We start from the raw sequence: 19,631 nt of genomic DNA, 5'->3' as shown, positions 1-19,631 counted from the left end.
TATCTTTAAAAAATTATTTCAACATTTATTAATGCCTTAGTTCTTAAATTTTTATTTTGTTGTCTTAAGTGAATTAAGGTTGTTTTTAGGGTTGTTGCACTCAGAAATAAAATTTTGTATTTCATAGATCCCTATATTCTCTGCCTTGTCTTTTAATTCTAATTTTTTTGGGGGGGGGCGTTGTTCAAATTTAGTTTACAAATGAAATATGAAGGAATAAAGAATGGATAAACAGGCCAGGTACAGCTGTTCAGACCTGTAATTCCAGCACTTTGAGAGGCTGAGGCAGGTGGATCGCCTGAGCTCAGGAGTTCAAGACCAGCCTGAGCAAGAGTGAGGTCCTATCTCTACTAAAAAAATAGAAAAGTAGCCAGACATAGTGGTGCATACCAGTAGTCCTAGCTACTTAGGAGGCTGAGGCAAAAGTATTGCTCAAGACCAAGAGTTTGAAGTTGCTGTGAACTATGATGCGTGACACTCTACCCAAGGTGACAGAGTGAGACACTGACTGAAAAAGAAAAAAAAAAAAAGAATGGATAAACAGAGAGGTCCCTGAAGCATAATGCTGAACATTGCTTTAAAAATATAGAAAAACAGTTTTAAGTAAGATCCTTCACACATGAGGCTTCCCATTCCCAGGAGCTTTTGATTCCCACATGGCTGAGTGCTCCTTGGTTCTTCACGGAATTCCCACACACTCCCCACTTCTCGGACTTCTTCTGTCTAACATGGGTTGATACATCTCTGCCACGACGCAGTAGCCAGAGTGAGGTGCTAGCGCCTTGATTTCGACAACTCTGTGATCCCCTTCATATACCTTTTGCTCCTATCAAAAGGGAAAAAAGGTCAGATGAGAAGTGCTTCCTGGTAGGTCACTGCTCTATTTGTGTTAAAATCAATAAGGTGAACATGGTCATTGGTGCACGGTCACGAAACCACCCATACAAATTGATGAAGGGGTGCAAGGGGCAAGGCAAGAATGAGAGTGAGGGCCCAAACTCCGGGAGGGCAGGCTTCGCTAAAATCATTATGAGGATCAGCCGCCATCCGCTCATTAGCTGGATAATAATAATAATAATAATGACTGTTGCCTGTTTGCTTTTTTATCCTGGAGTCATGCAGTGTTTGTTATAAAGATTTTTAACTTTCTCAGTATAGAACATCACCTGTTTGGAAACCAGGGGTAGTTTTTGAGATATCTTCCAGGTCCTATATTCCAGTGGATTGACTGACCCATCCAGACCAATGAACTGCCTCAGCTGGTCTTGGACCCCTACTCAAGGAACCGCATTCCAATGGAGTGGCAGACAGAGGCCTATACCAAGGGACTGATGGTTCCTACCAGACCCTGAGGGCTTACTCTCTGCCCATCAAACTTTCTTTAAAAATTATATCTCTTCAATTTCTTGGAGAGGGGGTTTTGAGAAATTCCTCCCATCTCCCACTCAGTGCAATGTGGAACAAACTCTTTCTCTGCTGATACCATCTTCCTCTCAGGCAGTGGGCAGAGGAACCTGGCTGGTGGTAACTGTCACTGTGCTGCTGGGTGGTAGCTCATGTTTGGTGCTGTAGACAGTTGTGTTCCTTCCCAGACACATCCTTCTTCCTCAGAATCCTAGGCCATAACTTGGTAAGGGGACTAGTGAAGAGGCCTCGTAAGTACTATGTGACTTCTCCCTGGTGACCGATTGACCCTGTGGTCAGTCTCTTTTTCCAGAATTTGAACTGTACAGTGAAAATAATGGAGTAGACATAGAGAGATAACTGTAGATGTATAGCCTGTGGCCACAGAGACAGCAAGTCCAACAGACAAACCAGGATCCTTCAGAGTGCCCTACCCATTTCCCCTTCCCAGTAGCGGCAAAGCCTACCAGCGGCCTGTGTCCTGCTCTGGTGTCCTCTGAGATTGCTTGTCTGTCTCCTAATAAAACTCCCCCTGCCCCTCCTCTTTTGTATCTAAACTAGTTTGAAAGGGGTTTCCACTTCTTACAACCAAAGGAACCCCATCTGAGATGGACACCATGAAAGGAACATTCATTCATCCACCAAACCCAGCACCAGTGGCAGATTAGAATATCATAGCAAAGCTGGTGCAAATTTATAATGCTTTCATTCAAAAGCTACTTTAAAATAAAATGTGTAAAGCCTATAAAAATGAATTCCACGGCAGTCACATAGAGTTAATAAGTATTGTTAATACCAATCTTTAGATATTAGATAGGAAGACCCAGCAGAGATGAACCGAGGGATGGAAGGGCACACCGAGTGCATGCACACATGCATGCACACACATAGGCACACATACACAGATTCTGATGGTGATATGAGCACTAGCTGTTGATCAATGATGGTGGACAAAAGAAGGAATTTTAAAAAGATGAGAAAAATAAGAAGAGATACTGTAGCAAAAGACAGAACATATCATATGGCCAAAATGTTAAGTAGAAAAAGAAAAAAATATTGAGCATATCAATTTGTCTAAACTTACCTTTTCTAGTGAATTGTTAATTATAAAAACTCGGTATATTAGGTCATAGTAATTTTCGATGGATATATTTTTCCCCTTCTGGTCTCTATAGGGCAAATTTGGAGCATGGAGAATCACCAACAAAGATCCATTAACTTGGGTTATATTCATGACTGGAGGATCTATTTTTGCTGGAGAAAAGATAGGAAAATTTGACAAATTACTAAAAAAAATGTATATTATACATAGCAACAAATCATAATTACGTTCAGAAGTTTTGCAAAAATCATTATGAACAGATACTGTTGACATCTAAATCATAAATATCTGAGAAGTTTCTGTGATTTTTCAGAAATTGATACTTCCTATTTCAGCTTTTTTTTGTTGTTGTTTGTGACAGAGTCTCATTCTGTTGCTCAGGCTAAGGTGCCGTGGCATCAGCCCAGCTCACAGCAACATCAAATTCCTGGGCTCAAGGGATCCTCTTGCCTCAGTTTCCTGAGTACCTGGGACTACAGGTGTGCATCCTCTCATCTGGCTAACTTTTCTATTTTTTGTAGAAATGGAGTCCTGCTCTTGCTCAGGCTGGTCTCAAACTCCTGACCTAAAGAAATCTTTCTGCCTTGGTCTCTTAGAGTGCTAGGATTATAGCCATGAGCCATACCACCTGACCTGATTGTCTGTTTTTTTATTATTGATTTGTAAGAGCTCTTTGTACACTCCCAACATAGCCTATCAAATATTACATATTTGAAAATATCTTCTTTTTGTAACTTGCATTGTCATTTTAATAGTGCATTTTGATAACATAAGTTCTTAATTTTAGTGTAGTATAATTTACCAATATTTCCTTTACCATTATAATTTTGGGGCCTGCTTACCCCCAAATCATGAAGATATTCTCTAATGTTAGCAAACATCAACAGTCAGCAAACATTAATTTCTCTAAAGGGCCAGATAATAAATACTTTGGGCTTTGCAGGCTGCCAACTAATGAGGTCTGTTCTGGTAGTGCAAAAATGGCCATAGACAATATGTATTGTAAAAGAAGGGGTGTGACTATGTCCCAGTTCAATTTTATTGAACAGAAGCAGGGGTTTCCTTGCAAACACCATGGGTTTCCTTGTAGTGGCTTGGTGGGGTGAGAGACCAGCAGAAGTGATAGGAAAAATTAAGGCAGAGACAAAGAGATAGGTTTTTAAGAACAGCAAGGGTTCAGGAGGCAGCACACCCTTCTTCGTGAGGCTTCCAATATGCCACCCTGAATATCAAGCTAGCTCTGTATTTATTTCATACATCAGTGTTCCAATCATAAATCCCTTACCATGAAAGCAAGGTAAATAATTCCACCATGGTTCTTGCTGCACTTGCATTTCTTTAACTAAACTAAATCTTGTATGGATTTACTTGTTACTTTTATTGTTTTGAAGTATTTATGATATTAATATAAACAAAGTTTAGATAGTTAAACAACCCAGGAGCATGACTCAGAGAAATATCCTAGTAGGACCACAGTTGAAAATCACAAATGTGATTTTGTAATACCCTGAAAACCTTGTGTCCAGACAGATGACTCCTCTGGGCAAACTAAGGTGACAGAAGAAAATAGATATTTCATCTCCTTATCTGGTCTGGAGCAATTCTTGTTGTGTTCAACAAAGTTTATTAAACATTCTACATTCTTAACTTCTCAAAAGCACTCTCCCGGAGCAAACAGCCCCGCCCTGGCAGACAATTTCTTCCGGGGCCTGCAGTCACGGTGGCCTGCTGGTGAGGCTGCAGGGGAAGAGTTGGAAGTCCCCAGCAAGACTGCCTTCAGAATTTTAAAGTGGACAGTCTCATTAGCGCTTTGCACTAAAACCCAGAAATTTTCTGTTTTCCTTTTGTCCATTCTCTGCAATCTTATTCCTAATTTAATTTCCAATCTGCTCACAACTAATAATTGAATATTGGTTTCAAACTTACAAAATCATTATTACTAGTAATATAAGCACATCAAGATATGACTCTTCCCTTAAGTATTCCCACATGCACCCTTTAAGTTTTATTGATTTAATCTAACCAGACTTTATATTACATATGGTTGATATAGACAGATTTATCTTTTCCCCCATTTGATCCAGTCTCTTTTATTAAAAAGCCCATAGTTGCTCCACTGAACTGCACCCTGAACATAAATCAAATGACCATACACATCCGTTGTGTTACTCTGAACTCTAGTTTAAGGATTTGGCTTTGCTTCTGCAAGGAGTTCTGTGGCACCAACCACTTAGTAGGTAGTGCAACTTTAAGCTGGTGTTTTCTGAAACATGAAAATTTTAAATGTGTTTGAATCTCAGCCCTTCATAAATTTGGAGGACACTTGATTCCTAACAGAGCCAAGACTGAAACACACACGTTTGTTTCTTGTCTTTAGTGGAGGGCTTTTCTAGTCTGCCCTTTTATTGAGAATGTAGCCCTCAAAGGGCATAAGATTTTTGTGGGGGTGTTAATAATAACTCCTTATTCACATTAAATTAAGACTTTGTTTTTTGTCTTAGGAATAGCTATTGCAACCCAGGGTCTGGTTACCAACTTGGGCAAATGCCTTCAGGGCAGCAGGGACTTCACTGTGCTTGTCCTGTTTTTCCCTGTGGATTTCTTGTCCTCTGTTTTTCCCTATAGATTTCTAGCTTCTTTGTTTTGGTCCCTGGGGATTTCCTTTGTCTTTCTTTCTTGCTTCTCTGTAGAGTTAAGTGCATATGTTATATTTTATCCCGAATTCCTAGGTGTTTTGGAAGAGAAGGGTTCTATCCCTACCCCAGGGCTATTTAATTTGTAACCAAAGTTGTTAATTTATTTCTCAACTACGTTCAGCATTTTGCTTAATTGGTTGAAGAAGGAATTCCCCTTTGATTACACCTTAATCCTTTAAAAGGGGTGAATTTAATCCTATTTGTGCTTTTAAAGCTCCAAATTATGCTGACCGGAGACTTCTCCGCCCCATGCAAGGTGAAATGCCTGAGTCACTGCTTGGTTTTGTAGGGGAGTAATGGTGCATGATTAATTTTCTCCTTGATTAAAAAACATTCTAACATTCTTGTCCCACAGCCAGCACCCCCAAACCAGTCTTTCTTTTGTGTGACTCAGGGTATTTAGACCTACTTTAATTGGTGCAAAATAGTTGAAAATAAATACTGGCAAGATTAAATGCCACTCTGTATTTTTTTTCTCACTAAAATACTTATATTTAAGCTGAATATTTGTCTCTTCTGGCCCAAGCTGTAATTATTAAAGAATTTTCTTTTAGGCTGAGCGCCTGTAGCTCAGCGGCTAGGGCGTCAGCCACATATACCAGAGCTGGCAGGTTCGAACCCAGCCCGGGCCTGCCAAATAACAATGACAACTACAACCAAAAAAAAAATAGCCGGGCGTTGTGGCTGAGGCCTGTAGTCCCAGCTACTTGGGAGGCTGAGGAAAGAGAATCACTTAACCTCTAGAGTTTGAGGTTGCTGTGAGCTGTGATGCCATAGCATTCTACCAAAGGCGACATAGTGAAACTCTGTCTCAAAAAAAAAAAAAAAAAGAATTTTCTTGAATTGTGTGCTTACAGAACCTGTCCTTTGAATGTATCAATTCATCATCCTAGATTTTAATTGTTTAATATGATAGTTAATCTTAAATGCAGGTGTCATTAACCTTTTATGGTGAAGCAGCTATTTCAAGTATTGGTTAGAAATCTCAGTGAGCTCAGAGACCTCACAGGGGCTCCTTATCTGTGATGTTGCACTTTTCAACTGAATGACCATTTCTGATCCATTCACTGGATTGAGATTCTGTTACAAAGCCAGTTCAAGATTATTTGATGTCACATATTCAGTGACTGTTTTGAAATATTCTCTTCCCAAGGCATTCATGAATATATCAGTCTCCAGATTTCCTCTAACCTCTTTGGTTCTTTTGATTATTCCTTCTAAATCTCCTTTTAAGATTTATCATATTTTGGAATCTTTTGGTGAGATTCCCTTAATACCTGGTCTTATCAACTCTGCCTCTCACTCAATACTCTCCCAAGGCAATCTTATCAATTGCCAATTTACTGTACGCAAATGACCCACAAATTTGTGTCTCAAATACCATACCTGGAGTCTTGGGTCTGGAGAGATATTTGCCTTGGATGTCTCCAAAGCCTTTTCAACTCAACATATTCAAAACGGACTCATAATCTCTCTTACCATGCAGCCTACCAAACTGTTCTGTCATCAGACCCCAACAAAAAACATCTCAGTGACTCCTCTAGCAGTGCAAGCCAAAACATTAGAGGCCGTGTTTGACATGTTCTTCTCCCTCACCACTATCTCCGACCTATCACTAAGTTCTGCCAATTTTCTTGCTAAATATCCTTCCAATGACAAATTTCCAATAGCCCTTTGCATGAGTGGAATTCTGTCTCTTGTAGTGAGCTACCATTTGACTGCATCCACTCTGCCCCCTTTCTGATCTGTTTTCCCCAATATAGACAAAGTGATCTTTTCAATACACAAGTCTGATCATGTGGTCCTCTGATTCAAAAGTTATATATGTTTGGAGGAAGTCTTCAGGAAGATTTCTCATACCTGGTCTAACTTTGCAGTTTCATCATACTACTCCCTCCCTCCTGCATGCTCTTCCTCACTGTACCAGTTGTCTTTCAGTCCCTTATATTTGCTACCCTTCTCCTATCAGAGGGCCTTTGTAAATGCTGTTCCCTTTGCCTGGAATGCTCCACCCTGTTTGTCTGGTTAGCTCCTACTCATCTTTAGCTATCAGTTCAAGTGTCATTTCCCCAGGGTTGCTCTTCTTGACGTTCCTGGTCAGGTCTGTCACAAACAGAAGGGCTCACACTTCCCAATTTCAAAATTTACCACAAAGCAATGGTAATCAGAACAGTGTAATGCTGGCACAATGACAGATATATAGATCAATGGAGTAGAATTGAAAGTATGGAAATAAACCATGGTCAACTGATTTTCAAAAAGCATGTCAAGATCATTCAGTAGCGATCATTTCAATAAATGGTTTGGGGGCAACTGGATAGTTACATGCTAAGAAATGATATTGGACCCTTAACTCACACCATATACTCAAAAAAATTAACTCAAAATGAATCAAAAACTTAAATGTAAGAATAAAACCATAAAACTCTTAGAAGAAGCCATAGGGTAAATCTTCATGATCTTGGATCTGATACAGGATTCTTAGATATGATATGACACTAAAAGCACAAGCAACAAAAGAAAAAATAGATAAATGGGACTTCATCAAAGTTTTTTGCTTTAAATGACATCATCAAGAAGGTGAAAAGACAACCCACAGAATGAAAGAATGCATATGAAAATCATGTATCTGAGAAGAGATTGATATTCAGAATATACATGTATAAAGAACTCTTATAACCCTAAATTAAAAAGATAAATAATCTTATTTTTAAAATGGACAAAGGATCTCAATGGATAATTCTCCAAGGAACATATAAAAATAGCCAACAAAAAGATGCCAAAAATCATTAATTAACAAGGAAATGCAAATCAAAATCACATGAGCTACCATTTCATACTCCTCAGGATGGGTATAATCAAAGAGGATTAGTAAGATATTTATGGCAGCATTATCTTTTTTTTTTTTTTGAGTCAGAGTTTCACTTTGTCACCCTTGGTAGAGCACTTTGGCATCACAGCTCACAGCAACCTCCAACTCTTGGGCTTAGGCGATTCTCTTGCCTCAGCCTCCAGAGAGCTAGGACTACAGGCGCCTGCCACCAATGCCCAGCTATTTTTTGTTGCAATTTGGCTGGGACCAGGTTCAAACCCACCACCCTTGGTATATGGGGCTGGCGCCTACCCAATGAGCCATAGGTGCAGCCAGCAGCATTATCTATAAGAGCCACAAGGTAGAAACCAATCAAATGTTCATCAAGTGAGGAAGGGATAAACAACAAGTGGCATGTCCTTATAATGGAATATCATTTAATCACAATGAAGGAGCTAAGGAAATTTTGCCCCCAAATATGACTCCTTGGTATAAAGAATATTTTGAATTAAAGGCCATTCATGATCAGGAGCATTGAAAGAGGCCTTTCCTCTATCCATGTAAGACCTGAGTAACTTGATTGAGAATCAAAAGGGTCAGCTGACTTCCTTATTAATAAACCTGGCCCCAAGGTCATTTGAAGCACAATACCTGTCTCTCACGTTATTCTACAAATCAATCTGTTTCCACCCATCTATATATGCCTCCTAGCAACCGTTTGCTGTACCTCTACTTTCCTCATTCTCCCCCTTTCCTTCCAAAGGTCTCTCTATAAAGGTCTCTGACCATCACTGAGACTTTGAGTAATCGTTCTGTGGTTCTCCCCATGCACATAGTATTTGAAATAAACCTTTTTCTTGTTAATCTACCATGATTATGAGTTGGTTTTTCAGCAAACCCGTGAAGGGAAAAGAGAGATCCCTATAACAAAAAGGAGTGAAGTGCTAATACATGCCACAACTTGGATGGACCTTGAAAACATGGTAAGCAAAAGAAGCAAGTCACACAAGATCACATATAATGATTCCACCTGGAATAGGGAACTCTACAGAGGCAGAAAGCGATGGCCTAGGCCTGGGGCTGAGGGAATGGGTGGATTGGAAAGTTATAGCCGAAGGATATGATGGAGCTTCTCTGTGACATGAAATGTTGCAAAATAGGCAGTGAGTGATGGCTGCACATACTGGTAAATATATTAAAAACCATTAAATTGTATATGTCATGAGGGTAAGTTGTAAGATGTATGAATTGTTATCTCAGTAAAGCTGTTTACAAAATCCAAGTGGGCATAGTGACAGTCCCTATTTCCAGAGTCTGTGGTTGCTCTCTGGGACAGAATGGTTATGGGAAAGGGTGGGGGCTGTATGTAGACTCAACACCTTGACTTCCTGTGACCAAGGTTAGACTCACACCACTGAATGCCCAACTTCTCAGTAAGGACGATCAATTCTGAAACCCTAGTATAGTGTTATACTCTTAAAGGTGCTCAACTGTTGTTACCTGGTTTTATTTATTTTTTGGTCCCTTTCAACAGGGAGGGAACAAGAGACACTTGAATAGGCGCTCTTCTGGTTACAGACTTTTCTGCCAATTGAGTGCTTTTATCAGCAGATTCCACCCCTCAAACACACACCTATTGGCTACAGTGAATGTCTTACTCCTGGGCACAGAACCTCACAATACAGTGCTTATGGCAAAAAAATTAAGTCAATGTGGAAGAAGTGAAGCAAGGTCTCACATCCATAGGACAATTTGGCCTCCTCATATATCTTATCAATCAGAAATCCCTACCTTTATAGGAAGGTGAAGTGGAAAGCTGAAAACTTGAGTTTGAGAGGCAACACCCTGTGAGGTGGTGCATGAGTTCGTATGGACTCTACGCTTGTAACCAATATGTGGTGCTGTTTCTTCTAGAGAAAGAATTCACTAGTGTAAGATGCAAGGAGTGAAAGTGAGAGGGCAACTCTCCCTACTGCACAAAGTGAACAAATCCTGGGTTGTTTGTTCTCCTTATGCGTAACTTACAGTTCTTCTGGTTTATGACAAAATGGTTTGAAAGAATTGGAAGTGGAGGCTGCCACCTGACCATTTGGAGTGTCTCATGCCATTTAACTACCAAAAAGAAAATGAGGTTGTTATATTTGTCCTGGGTGAAGAGTTCTGATTATCAAGAGAATAGAGTTGTTATAAATACAATGGGATCAGGTAGAAGGGTGCTTGGTATCCTCTGGCATGCGTCTTGAACCTTTATATTCAGTGCTGAACTTTACTGTAAGATTATGTCAAACTCTGGCTTGGCGCCTGTGGCTCAAGTGGCTAAGGCGCCAGCCACATACACCTAAGGTGGGGGGTTCAAATCTAGCCCAGGCCCACCAAACAACAATGATGGCTGCAACCAAAAAATAGCCAGGCGTTGTGGCAGGCGCCTGTGGTCCCAGCTTCTTGGGAGGCAGAGGCAGGAGACTTGCTTGAGCTCAGGATTTGGAGGTTGCTGTGGGCTGTGATGCCATAGCATTCTACCCAGGGGGACAGCTTGAGGCTCTGTTTCAAAAAAAAAAAGATCATGTCAAGCTCAGGCCGAGTGTAGTGGCTCACACCTGTAATCCTAGCACTCTGGAGGCTGAGGCAGGAGGATTGCCTGAGCTAATGGGTTCGAGACCAGCCTGAGCAAGAGCAAGACCCACCTCTAAAAAAAAAAAAATATTGCCTGACATTGTGGCTGACACCTGTAGTGCCAGCTACTCTGGAGGCTGAGGCAAGAGAATTGCTTGAGCCCAAGAATTTGAGGTTGCTGTGAGTAATGATGCCAGAGAGCTCTACCTAGGGTGAGAAAGTGAGACTCCATCTCCAAAAAAAAAAAAAGATTATGTCAGGCTCACACAGGAAAGACCAAAAGGCTTCTGCAATATAAAGAAGGTGCTGGCTGAAAAGAAAGTGAACACTGAGTTAATAATGACGGAAGAGGTCAGGAATATTAATTACAGCCTTGTGACTTGTTTGCCATTAAGAAGATTATAGTGAATGCTCATTTTCTCTTTTTGGTTCTGTTATGCCTATCTTAGTACATAAGCATTAAACATTCTTTCTCCCTTTCTCTACTATTTTATACAGAGTCTGTTGGCGACGGTTACTTTTATGATAGATTGTAAGATACTGTTCTGTGATTAGAACTAAACTAGAAGAGAAAGAAATATCCTTCAGAAATGGGTACTGACAGAGCCCTGTGGGTCTCCTCTTTGGGGGAGATGACTACAGCTCTTACTTTCCTCAACAGAAAATTCTAATATAAGTATCCTCAGGAACTTCACCCTCCTGTTTGGGGAAGAAGTAGGGCAATGTGACTTCTTTTTTGTTGCCTAAAAATACTTTTCTTAAAAAGAAGGTGAGAGTGTGGCAACGTGAAGAAGTGAAGGCTCTGAAGTTAGGGGCAGCAGAATTTGAATTCTGCTTTGGGTCATTATGGCGGTAAGCCCTGAGCAGTGACTAAAGTCTCTGTGCCTTGATTTTTCTGGGCTGGAGAGTGAGGGTAATAAAAGCTATCCTAGGGAGTTGTTCTGAGAATTAGATCAAATGAGATGTTGGTGTAGACCCCAGGAAGCACAAGGCCGGGTCAAGGGCAGAAGGGCAAAGACAGAGGTGCTCCAGGGAACTCACTTTCCCACCAGGGAATGAACCGCTGCGTCATGCTCCAGCCTGAGTGGCTCCCGCCTGTGGCTGTCCTCACCCTCCCGTAATAAGGTTCCTGGATATCTGAGGTTTCATTGGTGAGGTCACAAAAGAGTTCTTGAATACCCCAGCAGTCTTCTTTATTTTTCCATTGTCTCTGTCCATACCTGTAAGAGGGAAAAGACAAAGACCTGAGTTTCTTTTGTCTGCGGAAGGAGTCTTCAGTTTCCTCAGTCTGTTCATTATTTTATTTATTTTCTTTTGAGACAGAGTCTCACTTTGCTGACGTTGGTAGAGTGTTATGGTGTCAGAGCTCACAGCGACCTCAAACTCTTGGGCTCAAGTGATCCTCTTGCCTTAACCTCCAGAGTAGCTAGGACTACAGGACCACAACTCCCAGCAACGTTTTTGCTTTTGCTCAGGCTGGTCTTGAACTCCTGAGCTCAGGCAATCCACTGGTCTCAGCCTCCCAGAGTGCTAGGATTACAGGCGTGAGCCACTGCCTGAAACTTGTCCTCTAATTATCATCAGTACCACTGTGAAAGCTTATGGTTACTTTTAAATACTTTTTTAAAAATTCCTCTTTTTTTGTTAACTTAAGCCTGTTTGCTGTTGCTAAAACTGAGTACCTGAGTAATTTATAGGTGAGAGAAATTTATTTTTTACAGTTCTAAGGTCCAGGAGCTGAATCTAGTGAGGACTCTGCACAGGCCTGAGGTGGCACAGGCATCGTGTAGTGAGGGGGCTCCAGAGAGATGGCCAGACTGGCTTTTCATATCAGACTCACTGTGATAATTAACTCACTCCCTCAATAACACATTCATCCTAAATACATTAATCCATTCCCAAGGGCACAGCCTTCAGGACCCAATCTTCTCCTGAAGGTCCCACTGTTGCACTGGCAATCAAGTTTCCAACACATGAACTTTTTTGTAGTTGTTGCTGACACAAGGTCTCACTCTGTGGCCTGGCTAGAGTACCATGACCTCATCATAGCTCACTGCACCCTCAAACTCCTGGGCTCAAATGATCCTCCTGCCTCAGTTTCCCAACTAGCTGGGACTACAGGCAAGCAGCGCCATGCTCAGCTGATTTTTCTATTTTTTGTAGAGATGAAGGCTCACTCAGGCTGGTCTTGAACTGCTGACCTTAAGCAATCCTCCCTCCCTCAGCCTCCTAGAGTGCTAGGACTACAGGGGTGAGCCACTGCACCCAGCCACAACACATAAACTTTTGGGGGCCACATTCAAATCACAGCATTATCCAAAGTTGCTGTCTTGCTGAAAGATGAACAACCCTGATGCCTCCCGGAATCTCTAGCATGGTGGTTTTTATTTTTTAAGGCTTAGTATTCTTTCTAAGTTGGTGTGGGGATCAACTTCCATTTTTGAGTACTGGCTCTCCACATCCTTAATGTTTCCAAGATTTCAACTCTTTGTGGTTTTTCTCCACTTCTCACCGGCTTTCTGTTGAGTAACATGGCCGATTCTGAGAAGTCATCACCACTTTTCATCTCAGGGGATGCTTACCCAACACACATGACTCATCTTTTATTGAAAATTGAGATGAAGTTGTAGTGAGGACTGTATGGGGATTCCTGTCATTCAAGGGTAAGAGAGAGGGAGGGACACCCATAAAGAAAGAGGAGGAGGCAGAGGCAATGGGTTGACTCAGCCTGAGACCACAAGATGGTGTAACAGCCCAAGGGTATAAAGCAGAAATCAGAGTCTAATCAGAAAGGTTTTCCAAAATATTTGTCAAAGGACTTAAAATCCAACTTGATAGCCTCATCATGAGGAATATTGCTGATATGTACACTCTGTAATCTGTGATGACAGTAGTTTCATTATATCAGGATTAGAGCCAGCCAACAACAGATTTTTTTTTTTTTTGAGGCAGAATTTTACTCTGTTCCCTGGGTAGAGTGCTGTGGCGTCATAGCTCACAGCAACCTGAAACTCTTGGGCTTGAGCAATCTTCTTGCCTCAGCCTCCCAAGTAGCTGGGACTACAGGCAAGGGCCACTACACCTGGCTAGTTTTTCTATTTTTGGTAGAGATGGGGTCTCGCTCTTGCTCAGGCTGGTTTCAAACTCTGAGCTCAAGTAATCCACCAACTCAGCCTCCCAGAGTGCTAGGATTACAGGTGTGAGCCATCATGCCCAGCCATCAACAGATAATCGAGCATAATTTGATGTTTTAAAATTGTTATTTATTAATGTGATATTGTCTTTAACTTAACTATAATGACTGACTTTTAATATGATATCTTATTTTTTGTCCTAACCTAAATGGGACAGATATTAACAGTATATCCCATGAATGCGATACCACCAAAGTGAGTTTTCAAAATCATAAATCTGCCTTCTGCTCCTGAAAATACCTTAGAGACAGGAATGAATCCAGGTATCCTGGGGCCTGAAATTTATATAATCTTTTGTCTCAGTTCATTTAGTGCTCTATAACAGAACACCTGAAGAATTTATACAGAAAAGAGGTTTATTCAGCTCGTATTCTACAGGCTGTGAAGAAGCACGCTGCGGCGTCTGCTCCGCTTCTGGTGAAGCCTTTTCACACTGGGTTATAACACAATGGAAGGAGACAAGGGGAAGTGGACACGTGTGTAGAGGCAAAACTGGAGGGGTGCCCGGCTTTCTAACTCTTGTGGGAACACTGCCCTGGGAACTAATCCAGTCTCCTGAGAGCCAGAACTCACTCACGCTGGCAAGGTTGGTGCCAAGCCAATCATGAAGGATCTGCCTCCATGACCTGAACACCTCACTCTAGACCCCTTCTCCCAACACAGTCACAATGGGGCCAAATGTCAACATGCGTTTTAGTGGAGACCAACTCAAACCATAGCAACTTTAAGAAAAAGAATTACATGCTGGGCATGAGGCACTTTGGGAGGCTGAGGCAGGAGGACTGCTTGAGTCCAGGAGTTCAAGGCTGTAGTGAGCTATGATTGGGCCATTGCACTCCACCCTGGGTCACAGAAGGAGACACTGTCTCAAAAAAAAAAAAAAAAAATACAAATGGAACATTTTTCCATAGGGCCTTGAAGTTTAATCTTCGTTAGCTTCATGGTGAAATCACTTCTAATCTGCTTTTTATTTTGGACCACAAATTGGTCTACTTTCAACCTATTAATATAGCCTAAGGGAAGTATAAAGAAGTACCAGTCTCTACCTCCTATGTGCTGAAAGCACCTTCAGCTATGTACAAAGCTATTTTTGTAATGCAGAAATGCTTATTGCAGAGATTTATAAATTTTACAGTTGCTTCACAAAATACATAGAGAGAAACAATAGCAGTTAAAGACTGAAAATCTTCTGGGGCTATTTCTTCTGAAATTAATAGGAAAATATGACCTGGGTCCTAGCCCATGCTACAGGGACATGGCTGAAATTGTGGAATATAAACTGCTCTTTTACCCCTATTTGCATCTGATTTTCTGAATTTATACTGAAAACCCATGGCAGTTAAACTCTAGGTCTTGTCTCATGTTCAGCCAGCATTCAAAGTATGTCAGAGGAGGAAGAGATTAAAAAACAAACAAACAAAAAAACCAGGAAATGTGTGAGTGGAGAAACCTGCTATTTTCAAATCAGGAGTGTCTGTTTCCAGGCCTAGATATGGACAAGGAGCAGATGATATCTGAGTTCTGGGGATGGATGATCTGGCAGGGCCAGCCTGGAGATGGCACGAGAGGTGCATGCAGCAGCCTGCTGTGCTCCCACCGCTGCTTACAGGAGTCATCTATCTCGGAAAGGCACTTTGCAAACAGCAAATCCACTCTAGAAATGACTTTTAAATTAAACTTGTATTTTAGGCACTCACCTCCGTGTTTGCCATAACTTCTTTTTTCAACTATCCATAGTTCACCTTAACTTGTAACCAGCTCTATGAACAAATTTCAATGACCCCTGTATGTTTTTTTTTTTTAATAATCTCCCTTAACTACTTGACCTTTTGAGTTGTTTCCCAGAAATGGCAGAATTTTTTACAGGACAAAGCATTTGAGATGCTGAAGGCCCCTGAAGGAGATTTCTGATGCCAAGAATCCACATCCCCTGTGACCTGCCCCAAGGCTTGTGGCCCCTCCTTAAAAATCCCTGTGATCTCTGTCAGTTGGGGAGTCGGATTTGAGAGATCATTTCTTTAAGAGTTCTCCCAACAGATACTTCCACATTAACATCCCTTCATTCTTTGGTGATCTTCATCATCTCAATAATTGGATCTTTGTGCGATGAGCAAATGGATCTACGTTGCAACCCCCTTGCAATTTCCATAACAAGCTGAGTACGTGCTATTACACCAAACAAGTGGCTTCCAGAACTCACTGGCTCTCTATACTGTACTGGCTCTTCACTGCATGCTGGCCACTGCAGTGGAGGCCAAGGTTGACCTGTAAGGTCTCAGTGCTGGGTGCACCAGGGCTGAAGAGTCTGCCCAACAGGCCTATTGAGTCCCCAGGCAGAGTTCAGAGGAGACAAATCTCTTCTGTCCTGACCTCTTCTTCTTCTCAGCCCTCTAAAGCTGAACATCAACAAAAAAAGCTCAGATCCTGACATTCCACTGCCTTCTAGAACATGCTTTCCCAATGGTCATCTCTATCAATTGCAGGAAACTTGGTTTACTTACCTTTTGTACTGCACAAAGTAGATACTGCTATTGCCCCTCAGTGCCCTCCCAGGCTCCCAGCGCAAAATGTTGTGAAAATTTCGGGACTGAAATTCTACCTTCCGAGGCTTCAGAGATTCATGGGCTGGCCAAGTTCCTAAAATAACAAGAGAAGGAGAAACACTGAACACCGATATGAGCACCACTGTTCCCAGCAGCCCTTGTTAATGGGACTCCTGCGCCTGGTTTCCCTATAGTCGCTCTGAGTGCAGGTATGGGAGGAGGAGCCTGGAAATCAACATTCTGAATCTTCTATGCAATGATTTTGATGCGTGTTGGAGTCTCAGAACGATGTGTTCCAGACTATAAAAAGGTACTTACGTCCTGCTATCTTATTCCCCAGGCTGGAGAGGAAGGAAATCGCAGTGAAAAAATATTGCCTTTATTTCACTCCCAGATTGTGACAAGATGCGATACAATGACTGAGAAGCAAGACCCACACTAAGACCACTCACCTGTCTTCCCAGGAGACACTTTATCAGTACTATGCTGAGGCGAAACGGGCTTGGGGTCAATCCTGGCTCCAGGACCTCAGCCTAGCCCTTGGTTCCTCTTTTCTCAGGTTCTTGCTCTATCTCTGGGCCCTTCCTGCAGGTACGTCTGCCTTTGCCATCCCACTCCTGAATGGCTATATCTACCTGCCTGCATCTTGGCTCCAAGCACCCAAGTATCATCATTGAGATGAATTGCCCAGGACCCTGTGGTGGTAAATGACAGAGTTGAAGTTCAGACCCTGACAGTCTGGCTTAGGAGCCTGCACTTGTAAACTCTATGTTACAACATCCCTTCAAGGCCTAGTGTTTCTCAGAGCAGTCATGGCAGGAGAAGGGATAATTTTGCATTGGTATGGCTTGTGCTGTGTTCCTGAAATCATGTGACACAGATAGCCTAACCTTACCCGGGACCTCTTTAGTCCCATGGACGTGAGAGGCCCTCCACAAAATTTTATTCTAGGGTCCAAAGTTTCTGATAAGGGATTAAGAAGTTGGGCAAAAAGAGAAGGAGTCCAGGAACAGACCTGTTTTCTCTCTGACTTCATTTCTTTCACCCTCCTGCCACCTCTGTGTCTCCATAGCTGTCTCCTTCTGTTCCAGGGTGGCCCATGACCCCACCCTAGGGTTTCTGCACTGGCCCCTCCCTTCTCCTGGACTACTCTTCTCCTGAACTCCCACATTGCTTAGTTCTCCACCTCCTTCAAGTCTTTGCTCAAGTATCACCTTATGGAGATGGAAGATAATACTCTCAAACCCATGGTCTAGGCTCTGAACTTTTAAGATTTGTTATTTTCTACCAAATAAGACTGTTTCCTCGAGTATTTATTCTTACCAACCAAATAGCATAAAACATCATTTGCTTTTATTTTTATTTTGGGAGCTTCCTTTAGTGCATCAAATGGTGTTGTGTCCTTGGAAAGAGTCTATTGTCACAGTTGGTTCTGCTCACCAGATCACTACCTGATCAGTAGTATTTAGTACATAAAAATCCTGGAAGTTCTCAGGAGATGGCAGGCACACTTTCCTAATGACCTGCCTAGAGCTGATTTGCTAATGTGAAGATAGAGGGTTCAATGCCTTTTATCTCTCTGTCTATGGATTTCTTTTCTCATTTTTGTACCAACACCACTATCACCATCACTGACAATAGTAACAACTCACTCTGCACCAGGCACTGAGGGGCTTCTGTCTTCATTAATTTATTTAATCTGCTCAGCTCTTCTGTGAGAAAAGGACTATGCTTTGTGGTCTTGCTTTTATAGCATAAAACAACTAAGCTTTGGAGATGGGAAAAAACTTGTCCAGCTGCAAAAGGTAAATGCAATTTTGTAGATTTTGTACCCAGGCAGTCTGACTCCACAGCCTGCTTTTTCCTGACACCAGAAAACCAGGAGCAAAGCTCTGGGAGAAGCACCGCAGTTAGAGGCCAAGGATGTTCTTTCTCCTCCTCCTGCCTCCCTCCCTCTCCTCTGGCTGACCTTCACTGAACATTGACTATATGCGAACGTTAACTAATAGCAGGTACCGTGCTGAAAGCTTTACAACTTATTTCATTCCTACAACCATCAAGTAAGGTAGGTATTTTATTCCTCCATTTTACAGATGGGGAAGCTGAGGTTTAAAGTTGTGTATCTTACCCAAAGTTATAGGCCTGGGAAGATGCAGAGCCAAGGTTGTTTTGCCACATTTTGCTAAATGATCCCTGTAGTTACCAAGGACTAGAGGGTATAGTCTACTCAAATCCACACAGTTCTGGAGGATGGAGGCTTGAATTGTTTTTCTGTATCAGTCTCTGGACAAGGGTGCTGTCTTGGGAAGTGATTTGAGCTACTTACACTGAGAGGTACCCATCTGCTAACTCAGAATTCTAATGGCCTTGCTCAGAGAACACTGTGGGCAAGGGACGCTCTCTCTACTCCCTGGAAGAGCTCTTTGTGAGTACCAGCAGCAAATTCTCATGTGTTGTGTATGGTCCCTCTTCTCTGCCAAGCACTTCTCTAAGCACCTGGTGTATATGGACTCATTTAATCTTTACAATGACCTACATTCCCCATTCTAGTAGTGAGGAAATTGAAACACAGGAGTGTTATGTAAATTGCCCAAGTTCTTCTAGATAGTAAATGACAGAGCTGAAATTAAGACTCTGACAGTTTAGCTTAGGAGCCCATACTTGTAAACACTATGTTACAGTGTCCCTTCAAGGAAAGAGAGAGAGAGGATGTACATTTGTCCTGTATGAAGCCTCTGGCACCCATCAGAGCCTCCTCTTTAGCAGGTATTCATTAAGTACATGACAAGTTATTCAAGCTGCAGAGAGCAACTAGCCCCCACCCCCGCCAATCATTTAGCAACATAAAAAAAAATTGGCATTTCAACAAAGCCCTTAAAAGTGCCAGCGCCATTTCTATTAGCCCTTTGATCAGACTCAGATGAGAAAGGTGTGAGCAATGAAAAAGAAATGAAGCACTTACCTATGCCATCAGTCAGGAAGAAACTGACGAGGAAGCCTAGAAAGCAATGCTTAGGCCTCATGGTCGCTGGTGTGAGTGGTCAGGCAACCAGTGTTCCCTTCAATAAGAGGGACAGCTCAAGGCAGAAGAGGAAACTATAAAATCCTTAAGCAGAACATCCCTCTTGGGTTTAACCAAAGGCGAAGGGTTCCTTGCTGCAACTACAATTTATTTTGTTACTGCACTACATTATTTTAGGACAATTATAAGAATCATTTCAAGAAAACATTTGCTGTAAGTCACTTTTAGGTGGATGCTTATTTTAG

At 41.9% G+C, this 19,631-nt stretch overlaps 1 protein-coding gene across 1 annotated transcript; it reads right to left on the bottom strand.

The window, feature by feature from the left end:
* Positions 1-679: 679 nt before the first annotated feature.
* IL22RA2 (interleukin 22 receptor subunit alpha 2) lies at positions 680-19,402 on the bottom strand. The gene is made up of 5 exons (XM_003790293.3): positions 19,327-19,402; positions 16,323-16,458; positions 11,669-11,847; positions 2,489-2,658; positions 680-826 (listed from the first exon to the last, which is right to left on the bottom strand). Exons 1-5 carry the CDS (start codon positions 19,385-19,387, stop codon positions 680-682), a joined length of 693 nt encoding a protein of 230 aa, XP_003790341.1. The 5' UTR covers positions 19,388-19,402.
* Positions 19,403-19,631: the final 229 nt, after the last annotated feature.

The sequence above is a fragment of the Otolemur garnettii genome, unplaced genomic scaffold (genome assembly GCF_000181295.1).
Source record: "Otolemur garnettii isolate 467f Iridium unplaced genomic scaffold, OtoGar3 scaffold00042, whole genome shotgun sequence".
Classification (NCBI taxonomy): Eukaryota; Metazoa; Chordata; class Mammalia; order Primates; family Galagidae; genus Otolemur; species Otolemur garnettii.
The sequence above is the reverse complement of the archived record's forward strand: the minus strand, read 5'-3'. Positions and strand labels throughout refer to the sequence as shown.